We start from the raw sequence: 18,385 nt of genomic DNA, 5'->3' as shown, positions 1-18,385 counted from the left end.
GGAGAAGGACGAGGTCTGGGAGGAGGCAAAAGAGTGGCCCATGAAGAGAGAGAGAGAGAGAAGGCTGTGTGAGAAGCCTGGACTTTGGGGGAGTCTTGGGGTTTGTTTGTGTGGCACGGAACTTTTGTAAATAGTGTAAATAAACGTGTGGTGGTGCAACTAACATGTCTGCCTGTCTGTGTCCGGGGCTCGTTCACAGTGGCGTAGCAGGCAGGATGCTCCACCTGATTCAAGGCGGGGACCTGCAATAAGTAAGAAGTCTGTGGATGGCCCGGCACAGCAGGGGAGCCCACCCACGGGCCGCAGGGGTGGTGTGCGCACAACCCCGCGAGAAGGACTCGTACCTCGGTACGTTACCGGTCCATCGAAGGACCATGTTCCCCAGCGGAGGTTGGACGACACGGCGGCAGCAAAGGGTGCTGCCGGGAAGGAGAGGCTGCCGCTTAGTCAGCCGCAGCAGCCGCGGAGCTGTCCGGAGGTTTGTTTCCGTATTAGGAGGGGAGACGAGATGGCCGCGGACCGGAAGTCCCTCTTTGTGATAGGCATGGGATTGGATAGCGTGTCCTGTGTGCCCACCAGCGAGTGGATGGAGGCGGGACCAGGGAATGTCCAACCCAATTGGGCCGGAGGGAAAGGCCTATAGAAAGCAGTCGGCGAGTGACGCTGATCGACAGGTAAGCTCACCATCGACTGACTTTCTCTCCTTGGCAGCGGTTCTGCGGATGTTGCAGATATGCCTCCTGCTCGCCGGATCGCCGCCACCAGAGTTATGTGCCCTCCGAGCAGAGACGCTAAAGCCGGAGAGGAAGACAGTTGTGTCAGGACAGGCGCTGCCAGCGCAGACGGAACGACGCGACGCTGGATCTTCCGACCAGAGAGGTACAACGGGGATGGTGAGTAGAACTGGCCCCGTACGGACACAGGCGGGACAGGATCTGTCTTTCTATTTTAGGCAGAGCCGAACCGTCACAGCCTCCCAAAGAAAGAGGAGGAATCAGAGAAGGAAAGCCGACTCCTCCAATATGAAGGGACGTGTTGCTGGGCGCACACGTCCCGAGAAGGGCCGCCCTCTGCCGAGGCAGAGGGAAACCCCACTGCAGGCTGAGGGGACAGGAGTGTGTCCAGTCCTGTTGGCAGTCCCATGGCAGGGGACACGGAGGTCTCGGAAGGGGAGGCCGGGGTGCTTGTCGGAGGGGGGAACGTTGGCCCATATACGGTGGAAGGGCGCCGGGTGGCGGCGTCAGGGCAACGTCTCCGCCCCCTGTTTTTCTTTTTATTTTGCAGGACCGGGCCCTGAATTAAAGCGTGGCGGTCTACCTTCGAGGAAGACCTGCCCTCGCGGGACGGGCCACTGGCCCCTAGGGGCCTCAGCTTGTGGGGGAGTACTGTGGCAGGTGGCAGGGTGTGGTCATCAGCTGCCTGCCTATTTAAGGAGCCGCCTCCCCTCATTAAAGACTGGAGTCGGGTGAGGAGAAGGACGAGGTCTGGGAGGAGGCAAAAGAGTGGCCCATGAAGAGAGAGAGAGAGAGAGAAGGCAGTGTGAGAAGCCTGGACTTTGGGGGAGTCTTTGGGTTTGTTTGTGTGGCACGGAACTTTTGTAAATAGTGTAAATAAACGTGTGGTGGTGCAACTAACATGTCTGCCTGTCTGTGTCCGGGGCTCGTTCACAATATACACACACACACACACACACACACACACAATGCACACACATTCTGCTGCATAAGTTGAATTGAAATAGTGGCAAAACTATGAAGTTAGTCTAACAGTAAAGTAAACTTTAGGAAATGATTAACTTTGCAATACTCAACAAATTAACAGAGGTGTCTGGTTTACCAAAGAGTTCAATAAGATTGCAGTCCATACACCATAAAGGCTTAAAAAAAGTTCATGCATTTCCTATGGTTTTGCTTAAAAATAAGCTTCAATTTGCAGTGTTTGTTCTGTTAAGCATTTTATAGTTGACATTAACTGTTTCCGTCCAATGTTTTTCAGTGAAGTCTGAGCAATGATAAAATTGTTTCCATTACCTAAAGGCCAACTGATCCTTAGAAAGTTAGGAAATTCAAATAGAAATTCTACATCAAGATGCTGGTTTGATTCCACTTGCAAAAAATAGGTAACTGAAACAATAATAACATGTTACATAAGTAAGTTATAATGATAATTTTGTAGCATAACTAAATTGTACACTAGGCTTAGTAATTTAAATACATATTTTGTCATATTGTGTATTTTTTGTGAGCAGTTGTGAAAAACATTATTGGAAATCTAAAATCCTTATGTTTATCTGATGTGATAAACCCAGGGCGGCAGTGAGCCCCAAACCCCAACACAATCACAAAAACACAGTCCTTTATCAAAAATAAATGAAGGTTTTATTTAAATACCTCCAAAAGTATTACCAATACACACAAAACACTGGTCTTTTCTCGCCACAATATGTTCTCTCACCGCACTGCCCTCCTCCAGTCAAGTGTTGCCTCTTTACCACCCAGCTCCGACTTACCTGAATAAGGGAGTGCGGTCCCTTTTATTACAGACCCGGGAGTACTTCCGGTGCCAGGGCAATTGCCCGATGGAAGTACTTCCGGGTCACACGGAAGTCCATTATTTGAGTAAGGAGCTTGTTTCCCTGGAACGCCCTCTTGCGGCACCCCGTGACTCCAGCAGGGCTGCCCTGCCAGATTACATTTCCCGGCATGTCCTGCTGGCTTCCCACTGGGTGGGGATATCTAGCGTGCTGGGGGGATAACAGTTCCCTAGTGATCTCTCTGCTTCTATAAGGGCTGTCTGTCCATTTCTTCCTTCCGGGTCTGCCTCCTTTCCTGGCCGGGATGTCCATCCAGCCCATGTGGCATCTACACTGAGCTTGCATTTGAGGAAACATTTTGGAATCATAAACTTAGCATCAATACCTTTCCCGATTATGCTAGTTATTAAACAACTAGAAAAGAAAATGACTTCAAAGATTTGGTTTCACTTTCTCAGTCTGTTTGGTGTTTCATAGCCTTTCACTAGTTCCTAGAATATGAAATGCAAGTCATTCATATGTATGGAACTCCTTAGCAGAAATTCCTGTTGGATTTTGTGTAGCCTAGCATGTTACACTGTCATTTTGAAAGTGACACCATTGAGTATTTGAGGCAGAGGGTGACTCACAAAACACCCAGAAAAAAACATACAAGAAAAATGTTTCAGGGAGACATTTATTAAAGAGATAAACTAAAGAAACAACAACACTATGCTTTAAATGCAATAAACTCAGTTTATTGAATGTTCTTGTTCTAACTAAACAATACGGTAATACTAGTGTCACATAACATGGATAACTTATAAGGCATTTCTTAACATGTAGTAAACCAGCCCTACTATTTAAGCAACCTCATAAACACATAAAAAACACCTTTAGGACTTGTATATTTTTACCTTATGTAAAATCAGTCCTGTTAAAAATAATAAGATCAAAATTAATAAATCTGTGTATTTCATTTTTGCTATATCTTTAAAGCACTGATATCTGTGCACTGTGAAATGAACAGCCTCGACACACAAAAAAGGTTTGAGGCAACCACCCGTATACTTGAACCTGGCAGCAAAAGGGCAGATTTTGAGCACAAATGAATACAGTGTTGAATCCAAAACAGAACTAATCAATGGAGGGAAGATGGAAGGTTTTAAAGGTCTGTCAGGGGAAGTGACATCCTCAGGGTCAGAGCCGGAATTGATGTCCTCGGAGCCAGAACTAGAAGTGATGTCTTTAGACTCAGGCAGAATTTCACGTATCTGGTCTGCAGAGAGAAAAGAGGAAGGTTTAGTGCACCCCACCACCCCTTAGCCTGGAGTGGAATTACCTTCTTTTGGTTCTTTTGGCTGACTCCCATGTGCACGTGTGTGATAGCACCATTTAACTTTGATGTTTAAAGTATAGGGCGTAGCATGAATACAACATTGATTTCTATCATTAATTAATGATTTTAGAAGCTTGCATTACTTACTGTACAGCCCATGAAGAATTTTAATCAGAATTATGGTGGTCAGTTTATGGTGTCATATTGCTTTATGGTTAGTGGGACTGACATTCCAGTGCCCTGGTCACAGGACAGACCTCACATGTATTTGGCAGGCAATTTATTGTGTGCATTTGATTTACCATATCTTCTTGTTTCTTTGTCATAAGCATAAGTGTCTCAACTTGCACACAATCGGGTCTCAGAAATTATGATGAAAAAGCCCAGGCAGAAAAGAACCAAACAAAGGCTTAAGAAAATATATGGACAGTAGTTGACTGTACAGACTGAAGAAAAGAGAGAAACAACAACTTTTATATAATTAGTAACATTTTAACACAATGAAGTGCAAAAAAAAAAACTAAAAATAAAACAGAACTTGTATTCTTCATCCACTACATTGTATTGCTACACAATACTATTGACTTCCTACTGTTTTAGCGTTATTAGCTTTTTCCAATTAAGGTTAAAATAATTTTCAAACAATATAGTTATTCTGGGGATGGGATGGTGGCAAAGTGGTTTGTGCTGGTACCTCACAAATCCAACTTCCTGGTGTCGAATTCCATGCCTGTAAATCATCTACATGGAGTTTGTACATTTTTGTAAGATTTTTTTTCTGGACACTACAGTTTTTCCCTCACATACTCAAAGTTGTATACATTGAATTAATTTGTAATTCTAAATTAACCTCATTACATCATTCTCTTTTCCTCTCTTTTTCATCCCCTTTAAAAAGTACAGAGCTCTCAAGATAAAAGGTCATGGCATTTTTATCAAACTTCTAGATGTTGCTGCAATTTTTTTTTAAATTGTTTCTCTCAAAAAATGACAAAAAATATAAATCAAAATAAATTTAGCAAAAGTTCTTTAACGTCAAAGGTCAATATAATAAGACAGGTAGACACTGTCAGGTTTTCAAAAATTGTTTACCTTTGGAGTTTTAGAGTCTCTGAACCCAGTCAGATTAAAAATAAAAGATGTTCAATTCAGAATACCTTGCCTCACCTGATGATTTAAAAAACTTAACATCTTCTCCCCAAACTTCAGTTTTTCAAAAATTTTCCAAACACCTTCAATATCTTGATTTACATTGGTACTAGATAGTAGACTGCCCTTTGAGGTTCATACCCCTGCCTGAACTAAAACCTCATAATCTATGAAACACTAGCTCTGATTGTTAAATAGTTAGCCTTGCTTTTATTATTAATGTACTTCTTTTTATACAAATCTCCTGGTGAAGAATCATGAGGTGACAGTAAATACAATGGCTCAGCTACACATACAATGTAAACTTTTTAGACAGGTGACATCTCACACTGCCCTTTTACTCTAAAACCAAGTTACCCATCTATCAGTAAGTGTGTGGCTCATACTTTTGTAACTCTTTTACAAGGTAAGTTGTTGAGGTTCCACTTGTATTGACTTTGATTTTTTTACACATTCAAGCACTTAAATTTTAGGTTAGTTGGATTTATGATGTACCGGCATCTCCTCCATAGTCAATACTTGCATTGCAATGACCATGTGCTGTGTAAGAAGCCATCTAGGAAAATGGATGGATGGCCTGAAAGCCATTAGATGTCCAATTTAGAAACAATCTGTAGTAGAAACAATCGATATACATTAGGCCAAGTTAATATTTTTCTAATACTGCTCCATCTATAGAGTGTAACCCCCTCTAAATCAAGATCTTGATTTACCATACTCGTCCTGCATCCTGTCATTTCATGTAGCCTTGAAGTTTGCACCTGAGGGTCAGAAATCTGCTAGCAAACTAACAAAAGGCTGACCTAAATAAGACCATCTGTAGTCCACTGCTAGTATACTAGTTGTTTAATTAACTCTTTAAAACAAAAGTGGCAAAGAAATTCTACAGAGCAATGACATAGATGGAGTGGTGACTCCATGGCTAAGAATTTGTGCTGGTATTTGGAAGGTTGCCAGTTCAAATCCTATTACTGCCAGAAGGGATCCTACTCTGTTCACCTAGAGTTGCTCCAGGGCTGCTGTATGATGGCTGACCCTCTGCTCTGAACTCAAAAAGTCATGCAAAAGGTATAGTTTCTCCTCAGGGATTAACAAAGTTCATCATCATAAGGGAATCATTTTTGGTTACCAAAAGATCCATCCACATGAACGTTTCTGGCAGAACTTTTTTTCAAATTAGATCCATAACTTGTCCCATGCATCAATGGTAACAAACTTGTGAAAAACCAGTGGATTGCTGATTTTGCAGGCACCCTTGCTGCATCTCTATATATGTAAAATGCAATGTCTGTCTGTCTGTCTGTCTGTCTGTCCGTCTGTCTGTGTTGTCTGCTTTTCATGAGAGAACTACTTAACGGATTTAGATCAGGTTTTTTTCTAGAATTTGCTTGCTTGCTAGAATTTTGCGGCTTCTTGCATTTCGTTAAGTAACATAGTTTGCTTGCAGGAGCGATTTATTCACACTAAGACAGGAGTTACAGGCCGAGGGGAAGGGGAAGCGTGACATCAGGACTGTGGAGCCAGACGGGGCCCTCCTCACTCACACACCAGCTTCCGTTCGAGTCGTCCACCTGTCGCCACGTTTTGGAGTGTACCTTGCCTCCAGTTAGCTAGTGATACATGTTTGTTTATTGATTTTTAAAGTTTGTCCTGTTACACAACTACGTGGGCAGAGCCGAGTTGGGCAGATAATAAATAATAAATAAAATGGCTAAGTTTAGGTTTTCCAAATAGGGGTATACATCAAAGATTTCTGTTTTGTCCATATATTAAATATCTTTTCAAAGCCCAAATAACTGAAACCTTCCCGGAATTAAATGGTTCTTTGTCAAGTAACACTTCTATTAGGAACCCCATAATCCAGAAAAGTTTCATTTTAGAGACACTGTTTTAAAGTATGTGTGAGCATAGTGTCTTAACATTGTTAAAGTTGCTTTGTATAATAAAGATTGAGTGCAACATCTTCATTTTCCATTTCGAGACATCCTCTCAGCTGCTTCAAGATGACAGATTGCAATTGGAAGATCATGTCAGAAATTAGCACAATGTCTGGAAGAAAAACAGCAAATTCATGTATCTTTGTGTCGTAACACAGAAAGACAAAAGTCTTACTTAGATATCCATTTTCACCGCACTGTGACAGAATTATTGTAATTCATCTGTGACCCTACTGACACTTTGGTTGATTATTAGAAACAACAACCTTGTTTCTCCTTCTCCTTAGCATTTTCTTCTAGCTTTGGGTAAACCAGTTCAAACAATGGGATTCTGTAAGTGTTAGATTCGCTTAATTGATGATTCGATTTGCTTTCACTTCTCCACACTTCACACTCTTAACAGCACTCTATCATATTTCAATTTTCAAACAATTTGGCTCGACGTGCTGCAAATGCATTTACTGACAAATGCTGTCATGTTTAAAAACAATGAACAAATACAAATACCATTAAGCGACATTAAATTAGCCTATCGGTGTGGAAAAGGTACTTTAACTTTATTGCCACAATTACCGGTTCCATTAGGTTATATTCTGTTCTGATGCTTTATCTTTTAAATACGTTCAAGCAATTGCTATTGGACGAGTAAAATACATCGTTACATGAAAACCACTTCCTACTATGTACTTTTTATATGCTTGTTAAAAGAAAGACATGGTGTAATACGGTACATTAACGCTGCTGTGCCTTAACGATGTGCGATATATATGACATGCTGAATGTGGCTTACAACAATACATATATTAGTCGCTCATCTACTTCACATCAGTGTATTCAACCATTACGTAAATAATAAAAAATGCATTTTATTGATATAGAGCCGTTCCCATTCTCAAAGAGCTTCTCAAGTATTCAAAATGGTAAAATAGCAATAGAAGCATGGAGAAAGCTATAAATATAAAAATCACTATCAAAGCATGAAACCTTATTTCAAGCTTTTGCTTTAATTTAAATAGAACTATAATTAATCATTATATATTTGTGACGAACACAATTTCATATTACCTCTATTTAGTTATATGTCCCCGAACATCTACCTTCACATTTAAGTCGATTTCTCCTTAACAGGTCCGTAATACTCCAGAGCATATCCCGCCGGTAATTTAACCAAGCCAGTATACAGCCTCGGGCGGGACGCCGGTCCATTTCATTCTTATCATTTTACAAAAATATAACTTTGTTATTTATTACTTTACCTTTATTTGCTAGAGAAATGGTTCATAAGAGAAAGAGAACACTTTTGTTCTTGTCACTAAAGGAATAAGTTCCCTATCAGTAATTCAAACTAATAAAATACTTTTTCAGTAGCCTAAGTATAATTGGTTTACAGCCTTTTTTGTTTATTTATCCATAAGTGCTGCTGTTAAATGGCTCGAGAAAGTAATTGCCTAATGGTTCCATACTGAGTAAAGACGTTCACTGCCCGTTTAAGCACAGGCGAATCAAATCATAGCGGAAACCTATCTGGACGCTAATGGACTGGGATATCAGCAAAACGTGGACTGTGCGTTATTAAATATAAATTACAGATGCGAGGCCTTCTTGTTGAAAAAAATTGCACTTTTGCATCTCTTGCATTATGAAAATAAATGCAAATGTTAACATTAGTCCTACAACATTTTTCCCAGAACTGCAATTCTTTCTTATCAACCGTCCCGCTACAGTTAGTATTATGCATTAGAAATCGATCTGAATTGTACACCTTGAAACTTGTCCGTTTAACTTTACGTTTAAGTCAACAAAAAATAGGATGAATTATTTAATAACGCAGCTTCCAAAGATACAGGTAGGCCTAGATCTATTGAAAATGACAACGGCACAGTTATATCAAAAAACACTTTTCTTTTCCATTTTTTTCTTGTAGGCCCTGAAAAGAAATGTTAAATGGCGTTAAATGAAGCATTTCAATGCGAACAAATTTACAGAAATGTACAATTAGACGAAGAGTGCAAGGCAAACATGCTGTGTATGTGAGAAAGAGCCGGCGAAAGCAGATATACTAACTTGATCTTTGTCCTTTTCAGTAGCTCCCGCCTTCTCATATCCCAGTCACCAAGTCAACCACCACAAATTTCTCACTGATTATCTTTAAAGGTCAATATATTTGAACTAGAGGGCCGAGGTGGCCTAAGAGAGCTATTCCTCGGGATAATCGATGCGTTTGCTATCGGTCGCTATATTGATAACATTGTATTTGCCCCTAAAGTTAAATGAGCACATTAACTACTTGAAAGGTAAACATCAGAGTATATGTTAAAGTATAGGGCAAGATTTATAACATTTTCTGCTTCTGCATTTTCTAGTGAGGAATTATAAATTCGTGAATAAAATCAAACACCTATGAAAGCCAAGACAAACAAGTCCATCAAATGACCTTTCACACCTGCTTCTCTACCATAAAGCTGCAGAGCACCAGAATACTTAATGTTCTAAACAACGTTGCAGACCTGAAATTTCATGTAAATTAGCCACTCAAAATTGGGACAGTGCGAGTGAATGTTGCAGTGTGAGTTAAATCTTTTCGCGACAGGTCCACCGCCAGTCTAACGATGGTTCTTGCCTTGCACCCAGTGCTGCTGAAATAGGCTCCGGTCCCCCAAGGCGTTTATGAAAATCGGGTTTAAGAATAAGGTGAGTGAATTAAACAAATAAATATAATGTAATGTTTATAGTTGATTTACCTTAAATGCTAAGTTTTAGCACTGCAAAAGGCAATATGGCTCTTTGAATAAATTACGGCAACATCGAATCCTTTGTGTTTCTTCGTCTTTAGATATTTTACTGGTATAGAAATGCGTCTTAACTCTCTGGTTTGAAGTTTGTTCTCATTTGAGGCAAACTGGCCTGTTTTCCATATGTCTCTTGGGGCTTCATTTGTCAATATACTTCTTATAGGTTTAACGTTATGAGCAACTTGAGACTGCTGTCAGATAGATAGATAGATAGATAGATAGATAGATAGATAGATAGATAGATAGATAGATAGATAGATAGATAGATAGAATTAAACATAATTTTATACGCCTTTCGTTAAATAAGATGTACAAATTTGACTGATAATACATGATAATCAGTTGTCTTTAGTATTGAATTTACTTCAGGAATGTTACCATGTCAGTCCGTGCAGATGGTATAAATGTGTCATAGTTGCTATAGCAGACTAATTATTAATCGCCTCGGCAGACTGCATGCAGGCAGAAAACAGGAGCCTATCATACTCTCTGTGTAATGGAATCAACATCCTTTGCGTTTTTATCAGTGGCCTGGGCCTCTGTGACTAAAGACTGGATAAGGATGTCAATATTGTGACTGACAGTACATCTGGCGCTTTGTTTTACACAGTTCTAACTACAAACTGCGGATTACCTTGGCGATGTAATCTCAGTAGAACTTTGGATATCTGTCCACCTGTGTTAGCCTTGAATTGAAAGTTTTTGACACATAGGTGTATCACCAATACCAATATGTAAACGTTTGTGTTTGCCCAGGGGATTGATTGGAGCCTACGCAATTTTCCACTATTATCAGACTCTGGAAAGTAGAACAAAAACCGCGTTAAAACGGAGAAGTTTGTCATCTGATCGTATCTTAACAGGCAATCCAATAGAGGCTAGCCGCCAAGTCACATGACCGCACAGACACACCTATGTGAGTCCATAATGTGGATTTTCCTTGGAGCAATTCAAAGTAGGCTTGGCCAATATTAAAGATACACACTTATGTTTCCTCTTGAGCTAGACCCCTTACAGAGATGAATAGTGAGGGACATTATTATAGCTCAGCTCAGCTGTATAAGGATTCCTGCGACTATCAAAGGCCACATAACCAGGACTATAACCAAAGCCCACCGCCTTGTCTCTACATGGGGAGACAGCAACAGGGCACTTACGCCGCGCCTTCTCTCAGTGCTACTGATCAGGAGGCACCGCCAGAAGTTTCTGCTTACGAAATGCCCTTGTTAACGGAAGATCCTACTTTGTCTCATCTGCATCACCCTACACCTCAGCATCACCACCCATCCCATCAACAGGTCATGGGATATGGGGAAACACCGGATATGGGGTTACTTGACGATCGCAACAGGTTCCAGTTGCCGTTTCCATGGATGAAATCTACGAAGTCCCACGCTCACCATACGTGGAAAGGACAATGGTCAGGTAAATATTCCGTAAAGAGCCTAAAATCTAAATTGTTTTACTTAACTTGTGATAAAATGTGTATCAGTGCATGGTTTACATCTTACGCCCTTAACGTTATTTACGATTTGGAACCCACAGGTTATCCACATAAATTAGGTTACATGGACAGAACTATCCTTAACATTTTATAAGGTATATATATATATATATATATATATATATATGTGTGTGTGTGTGTGTGTGTGTGTGTTTTTGCAAAATATTTCTGCTTAGCTAGACATGGGCCTAGAAAACACTTCTTGTCCTTTAAGGCCTGGGGTAATCGTTTTCATTCAAGGGCTTTGAAGCCAGAATGGCCGTTTGTTTTGCAGGTTTTCATCATATCTATAAAATTCGATGGACACAATAAAATGTGAGTTCTTTTTAAATGTTCCTCTAACACTGCTTTTTTCTCCTTCTTTCTCATTTTATGTTTATAACCCACGTGGATGAAAATCACTTCAAATGTCAAAATTATATTCAATGCAATAACTAAACGCTTTTATTCGTCACACATTCATAAATGTTCAGACACAATTAAGGAAAATAAAGTGTACACTAATGTTTTAAATAATTCTTGAACAAGCCCTTAAGCCTTTCATTTTCAAAATAATATTTTTTCAAATTATGATTTTTTTTTCATATATACAGTGTTTAAATATGTGCTTTTAATGTGTATGGTGTTTTCAATTATTTAAAAACATAAAACAACACCATTAAAATATCTTAAATTTTAAAAGTATTTTAAGATTTGGCTATTATTTTTATCATATGATGGTTTTCAAAACACATAACAGTACACTACAAATCAATCTTCAATGACAACTGTAATAATATGAAATCAATAGCTACAATAATTTAAAATGTGAAATGGAAATGTTGAGACATTTCAAAGAATCTGAAAATGTACTCACATCAAAGCAAGATATGAAACATTCAACTGAAAATGCATGTGGGTGGTTTTACGGTATGAAAGGGCAGCCAGGACATGAAACAGCCAGGACTTTTAAAAAAAATTAACTGTAGGAAATATTGCATACTGTAAAATGCATTACCCAAGGACAGGCATAAGGAGAAAAAAACAGAAAATGGGGGACAAAAAGTAACAAATAAATAAATTAATATCTTTGCCATTAATGTTTTCCTATTTTTATCTTTCTGAAATATGGCAGTCTTCATAGACGACTGAAATTAATAAATTGAACTATCCAGGAAAGCAAATGTAAAGCCATCAATCCATATAACCTCGTTAACGTTCACCGTCGCCTCAAGTGTATTCAGTCAGTTAAAAATAAACCAAAAGTGTATGAGATAATAAACATGCAAAACTATAACAGTATTAATGACCGCCATTGGCTTTAGTTGTAAGGCTCTTGAATGGTCACAGCAGTGTGGCGTAGTGGCTGATTTGTTGACCTGTAACCCAAAAAGCTGCCTGTTCAGTCGCGTGTTCGGCATAGTGTGACCCTGAGCGAACCACGTAAACCTGTCTGTGCTCCATCATAAAAATAATAAGCTTCAAATGCATTTTATAGAAAAACTGAGTGTGGTTGCTGTGAAGATTAAATGTTTAAAGTCATCTTAATCGCTATTTCTGCATTGCCATATATGATTATTTTTATCATAATTCTTTCTGAGAATAGTACTTTATATTGCTCTTAAATTTCATGTAGACAAATTTCTGAGAGAACCTCTTAAGACTTGATTAGACTAATTTGCACGTACTATTAAAGTAGGAATTGGCATTTAACATCACGATGAGAAAAATTTAAAAAACTATTATTACACTATACATTTAAAATAGAAAGTCTTGAAGAAATCTATTTTAGAAATAATGTGGAACACTTACAAATTACGCCGTTCAACGGATATATATACATATGCTGTATAAAGATTTCAGACGCTTTTGAATTTTAGCATGGAACCATGATGGTTGTATTGATTAGGATTTTTCCTAAATACAATGCACTGAGTAAAATGTTGATATTTAGTTTTAATTAGCTTAAGATCTGCGGTGGGCTGGCGCCCTGCCCGGGGTTTGTTTCCTGCCTTGCGCCCTGTGTTGGCTGGGATTGGCTCCAGCAAACCCCCGTGACCCTGTAGTTAGAATATAGCGGGTTGGATAATGGATGGATGGGTGGATTAGTTTAAGATTTAAAATATCTTTTTCTTCCACAGTTACCTTGATAATTTGCGAGCAATAATTACGCTTAAACTGCTACTTCTGGGGAAAGCAGTTGTAAGCCAAAATAATTTTAAAACAATTGGCCCTTTGGTCAACGATTTTAAAATCAATTGTTGGTGCTATAAAATGTGAATGAAATGTTGTTTGAAGCTGATCAATGTTAATGAATGCCGTGCACATTCAGACTTTTCTGAAGTCAAGCCTACCCAATGTGCATTAATCCTTACGTATTCTAGCAATATCTAGAAATATAAATTTCAATACAAAACTGAAATAGGAGCAACATTACGTTTGGAAAACTGCAAATAAACCCGGTGTTAAGGAGGGTGTTGGGGGCAGACAGAGGAGCATTCCATGTGCAGGTCCAACGTTGGTTTTGATGTTAGGTTCACTACTGAATTATATAAAAGGTGTTAAAAATGAAAATGTGGATGATTGCACGAATCAAAATGATACAATGGGAAATATTTTTCAATTCACTTGTTGATTAATTAATAAATTTAACAATTATTGCCCACCTGTGTCAAATTTATTTCAACACGTGCTGTTTTTGTGCTACTACCTTCTTCTGAAGAACGGTAACGGTAACTGCAGACAAGTAAAGGACTACGTTTTAGAATTTGTATTTACCCAGCTTCTCTTTCACCACTTGTTTTCTTCTGTATTCAGATGAGCCATTATAAAAAAAAAAAAAACATGTTCCAAAATGCTGTTGCCTGAACCAAAATTAGTAGGTTTGAAAAATTAAGAACAATCGACAAAAAAATGAATTTGGAATCTCTTGAGTTGCCTTTTTATTTGGATCATTTCATCATCAACTTGAAGTCGTGCATTGTTTTCTTTGTCACTCCACTTAATTGATCTTCACAAGAAAATTGTGTCTATCTGTCTGTCTGTCTTTACACCTGTAACGTAATTGACACATCTGGACACGGATTTAGACGTTCAATATAATTCTGTCATTATTCTTACACTTAACTCACCCACGGCGCCATAATTACACTACAGTTGTGGCACAGCTGTTTCACCCATTCACCCACCCATCCTTTTCTTAGCCCGCTTATTCAGGGCAAAGTCATTAAACCGAGGGCCTGTCCTAGCAAGAATCAGGCACAAGGCAGGAGAAATCACTGGACAGGGTGCCAGACCAACTGTATTGTTAACTGTTTCTGTTTCGTGGAATCAGAACGCGAAAAACCCGTGTATATATTATTATTATTATTATTATTTATTATTTCTGTGCGTGAACAATATATGCATTCTGTGACGTATTCGGATTCGTCGTTCATCACGTGACACTTCAAGAATAGATCATTTACTGTAGCGGTTTAACAGACAAATTAATATTTATTTATTTATTTCAGCCTTTTACTATTTCCTGTATGTAGAATGTTAATTGAGTAAAGTATCATAACCAGTCCAAAGTTAAAATGGTTTGTGAGTAAGTATACGCTACGATATTTCACAGAACAACTGAGATAATAATTATCGGTATTTTGCATTTAAATGGAACAGTTAGTAATGTTTTTCAGCGACTCTGAAATGGATCTGCGGGTGAAAAAAAATTTAAAAGGTTTATAAAATTTGATTTATTGTAGGCAATCGTTTGATAAAAGATCATGTCGTAAATGTTAGATGTAATTTCTCCTGTACATATGAACTTTATATTGAATATTTAAAATTCAACTTAATATTTTTTTCTAGTTAAATCTCAATGAAAAATATTCACTAACAGTTTTACTTTTATTTTATAACATGCAATCTATGAATTAAGACTGATTTGCCTCGTGCTTTATCCAGACATCAGAACAGAAACGTACCATTCTATGTTTAGGTGTCTAGGTTTGTCACAAAAATCCACAAAGCAGTCTTGAATATAACTGAAGTTGAAACAGAGGAATATTTCATATTAATCATTCAAACGGAAATTCTTAGTTCAGGACATCTGAAGACGGATCAATTATTTCTGATTACATTCATTAAAGAATCGGGTTAGCATTGCTTTTCGTTGTTCATTAAGATTTGCTGGAAAAGGCTCGTCAAATGATCAGATGATTCACTCCAAAATCAGAACATAGGATTAGTAAAAGGTTATTTCTGAATCCGACATAAGGCAGGTAAAATCCCAGAGAATTACACCAGTTCATCTCAATACCCAGCACGGGCAGATGGCCACAATGAAATCACTAAGTAAACTAAAAGGCAGTCTGCAATGCGTGGTTAACGACCGGGTAATTCATTTTAAGCCCGGGACACTGGAGCAGTCAGGAGACACCCTAACCACTGCGCCATATGTATAGGTTCATCACATTTAATATAAATTACACTGATACACATATTTGAAATCGTGTATTATTTTGTTTTTGATTCTGTATTATTGTGCTTACTAAAAACGCGATTTTTGTTAAGGGCCAATATTACGAAAACAAATAATAGGTAGCAAGAAAGCATAGTAGTATGCAACAATAATTAATCATGGATTGACCCTTCTACATACAAATTCTCCAATACAGGGAATCGCAAATATTATTATTGTCAGTGTTTGACTTTATTCGCCAAACTTCTATTTTTGGATGAACATTTTAGTTGTTCATTATATATTGTTTTATATAGTGCAGAGCTTCATATTTACAGTTTAATAAAGGAACTTCGTTACAAATCGAAGAAGAATCGTTTGGATTTTCCAGCATCTATTTACGATTGTCTATGGGATACCAATAAGCTAACAGCGGAGTGATGTGCAGAAGGTAATGCATGTGGTTGGGGAGTGCAGCGGCGTGGATGCAAGATTGAGCGATTTTTTACTCTTCCACTTCACCACGAGTAACATGCTTCGGGCAAATACTTTGTTCTTTTTTTTCCTTTCTTGACGATTTAATTTACTACTTATGATTTTAAAAAACGATTCATGAAATAAGGTATTCGCCCAGGGCCGGATTTTCCTATAGGCTAACTAGGCTTCAGCCTAGGGCCTCAAGATCAAGAGGGGCCTACATTCAAATTGTTAGCAAAATTAAAATTACACTATTCTAAAAACAGTGAACACTAAAACACTGAACCGAAAATAAGGAGAAATTCTACGCATATGACTAATAAACAAACATAAAAATGTATTGGTTAAGATCAACGCGTATTACGTATTTTATTATCTCTCATGTAATTTACAAACTTAAAAATGGAAGGTGAAAGGGCCTCATAAGTGGAATAGCCTAGGGCCTCTTTTCATATAAATCCGGCCCTGTATTCGCCCCTAATTTAATTCTTTGTATTAGGTGCATAATGCTCCCAACTGTTTTCTGTGCTGTGCGTCAAAACTCTAACCCCTTGCTAACTCGTTTGGTTTTGAACTCGAAGCTACCTTTCGAATTCAGAGTCTTGGGGATCTCCGGTTTTTCCTGATAGCAATTGGGCGCAATAGGAACCCACTTGAGACGGGACGTCAGGACACAAGCGCAGACTACCACCACTTTACAGCCCGTCATCTGCATGAAAGGGCATCTCGACAAAGAAGTAATTCCAGCCTGGAATCAAAAATCTGCCTTGTAAGTTGGGAATGCTGATTCCAACACAACTGTCTTCGTTTCAGAGCACTAGCCCAGTGGGCGCCTATAGATATGTGCAACACTGGATGTGATTGGACTGGCGTCCTGTTCGGGGCTCTTTACTGACTTGCACCAATTACTGCCGAAATAGTCTTCGGCCACCCGGCAACCCTGAATTGGAGTCAATGGATATATAAACGTCAGACAATATATGAATTTAATGCTACACTATACTATACTATACTATACTATACTATACTATACTATACTATACTGTAGTACAAAGCATTGAACAGTTTATTTTAAAAAGTAACAGTAATGACAATAGATACAGAACAGTATAATAATAAATTTGACGCTTTGCTTTTAAACTTTGATTTTTTAATTATTGCTTGTTCATTAGCTAGCTTTACATTATTTCCTTATTCACAACAACACAACACCAGTCCTTTACCAGCGTCAGTTCACTACATGGCACACCCTCACACACCTGCATACCTGTGATAATTCGGAATCGCAGTTAACTTAACTTAGAAGTTTTTCTGATGGGAAGAAATCAAAGTACCTTGAGAAACCCAAGAGCCCAGAACTGACGTCAGTCTCTCTCCGAGCTGAAGGATTTTTCTCCAGGTGTACATGTTTTCCTTTCACATCCTAAACAGGTGTCTGCCTGCTAAGTTACAGGTTACGTTCAAATTATCGAGGTATGAGTGACTGAAAGACAACTTTGTCAGTGAATACCTGGCGGTGGGCTTTAGCTCTAACAGAAGTGCCTGATGTTGCGACGTTAGACTTGTGAATTGAATGCAGTGAACTTGAGACTGTTGTGGTCGTTTAGTTTTGTTATATCCTAAGAAGGTTTTTTTAATACATAAATACATTTAATTATAGCTAGCTGTCTGTATACAAAACAGAAGCTTTTTGTAGTGGTTAAATTTAGTTAATTAAATAAAGTTTATAACATATAACCAAAGCATTCCGTTTTAGGAGAAGGTCAAGCACAAGAGGCTATGGGAAAAAATGGATATGACAGCTAATCGCTAAACAAATTATCTGGTGTTCTATAAGAAAAAAAAGTTTGAAATAAATAAATAAATGTGCAGATATTTCACATAATTTGTGTACGTTATAGCTGATAAGCAGTTAGCGATATTCTTAGTTTTCTTTCATCGAATTTTTTATATTTAAACACCTTCGTACTTCATCGTTTTTTTTAAATCTGAAGTTACACCATTCTGAATTCACGTGCTGTTTCAAGGTATACTACATGACAAATTATTTACAAGCAATCATCTGCCTTTCTTTAATACCAATTTGAAATTTTACGGGGAAAGCTGAATAGTTAATTTTCTGATTTTCTAAATCATACCTGAAGGTCAGAATCTTTTTTACTTGAATTTTTTAAATCTACTTAATGAACCGTTTAGATTAACAAAAGGGGTTCTGCGGTTTTTTTCTGTGATGATGAAAAAGAACCTTCGAT

General features: G+C 38.3%; 1 protein-coding gene across 1 annotated transcript in view; it reads left to right on the top strand.

Annotated features, from left to right (window-relative positions):
- The first annotated feature begins 10,745 nt into the window (after positions 1-10,745).
- The window catches only part of pdx1 (pancreatic and duodenal homeobox 1), a 40,500-nt gene continuing 32,860 nt past the window's right edge, over positions 10,746-18,385 (top strand). The window contains exon 1 of the mRNA XM_028801053.2: positions 10,746-11,154. Coding sequence (XP_028656886.2) covers positions 10,749-11,154 — 406 coding nt within the window. The 5' untranslated portion in view covers positions 10,746-10,748. The remainder of the gene's footprint in view (positions 11,155-18,385) is intronic.

The sequence above is a fragment of the Erpetoichthys calabaricus genome, chromosome 4, assembly GCF_900747795.2.
Source record: "Erpetoichthys calabaricus chromosome 4, fErpCal1.3, whole genome shotgun sequence".
Lineage (NCBI taxonomy): Eukaryota > Metazoa > Chordata > Cladistia > Polypteriformes > Polypteridae > Erpetoichthys > Erpetoichthys calabaricus.
This window is presented reverse-complemented; position numbering and strand designations above follow the sequence as displayed.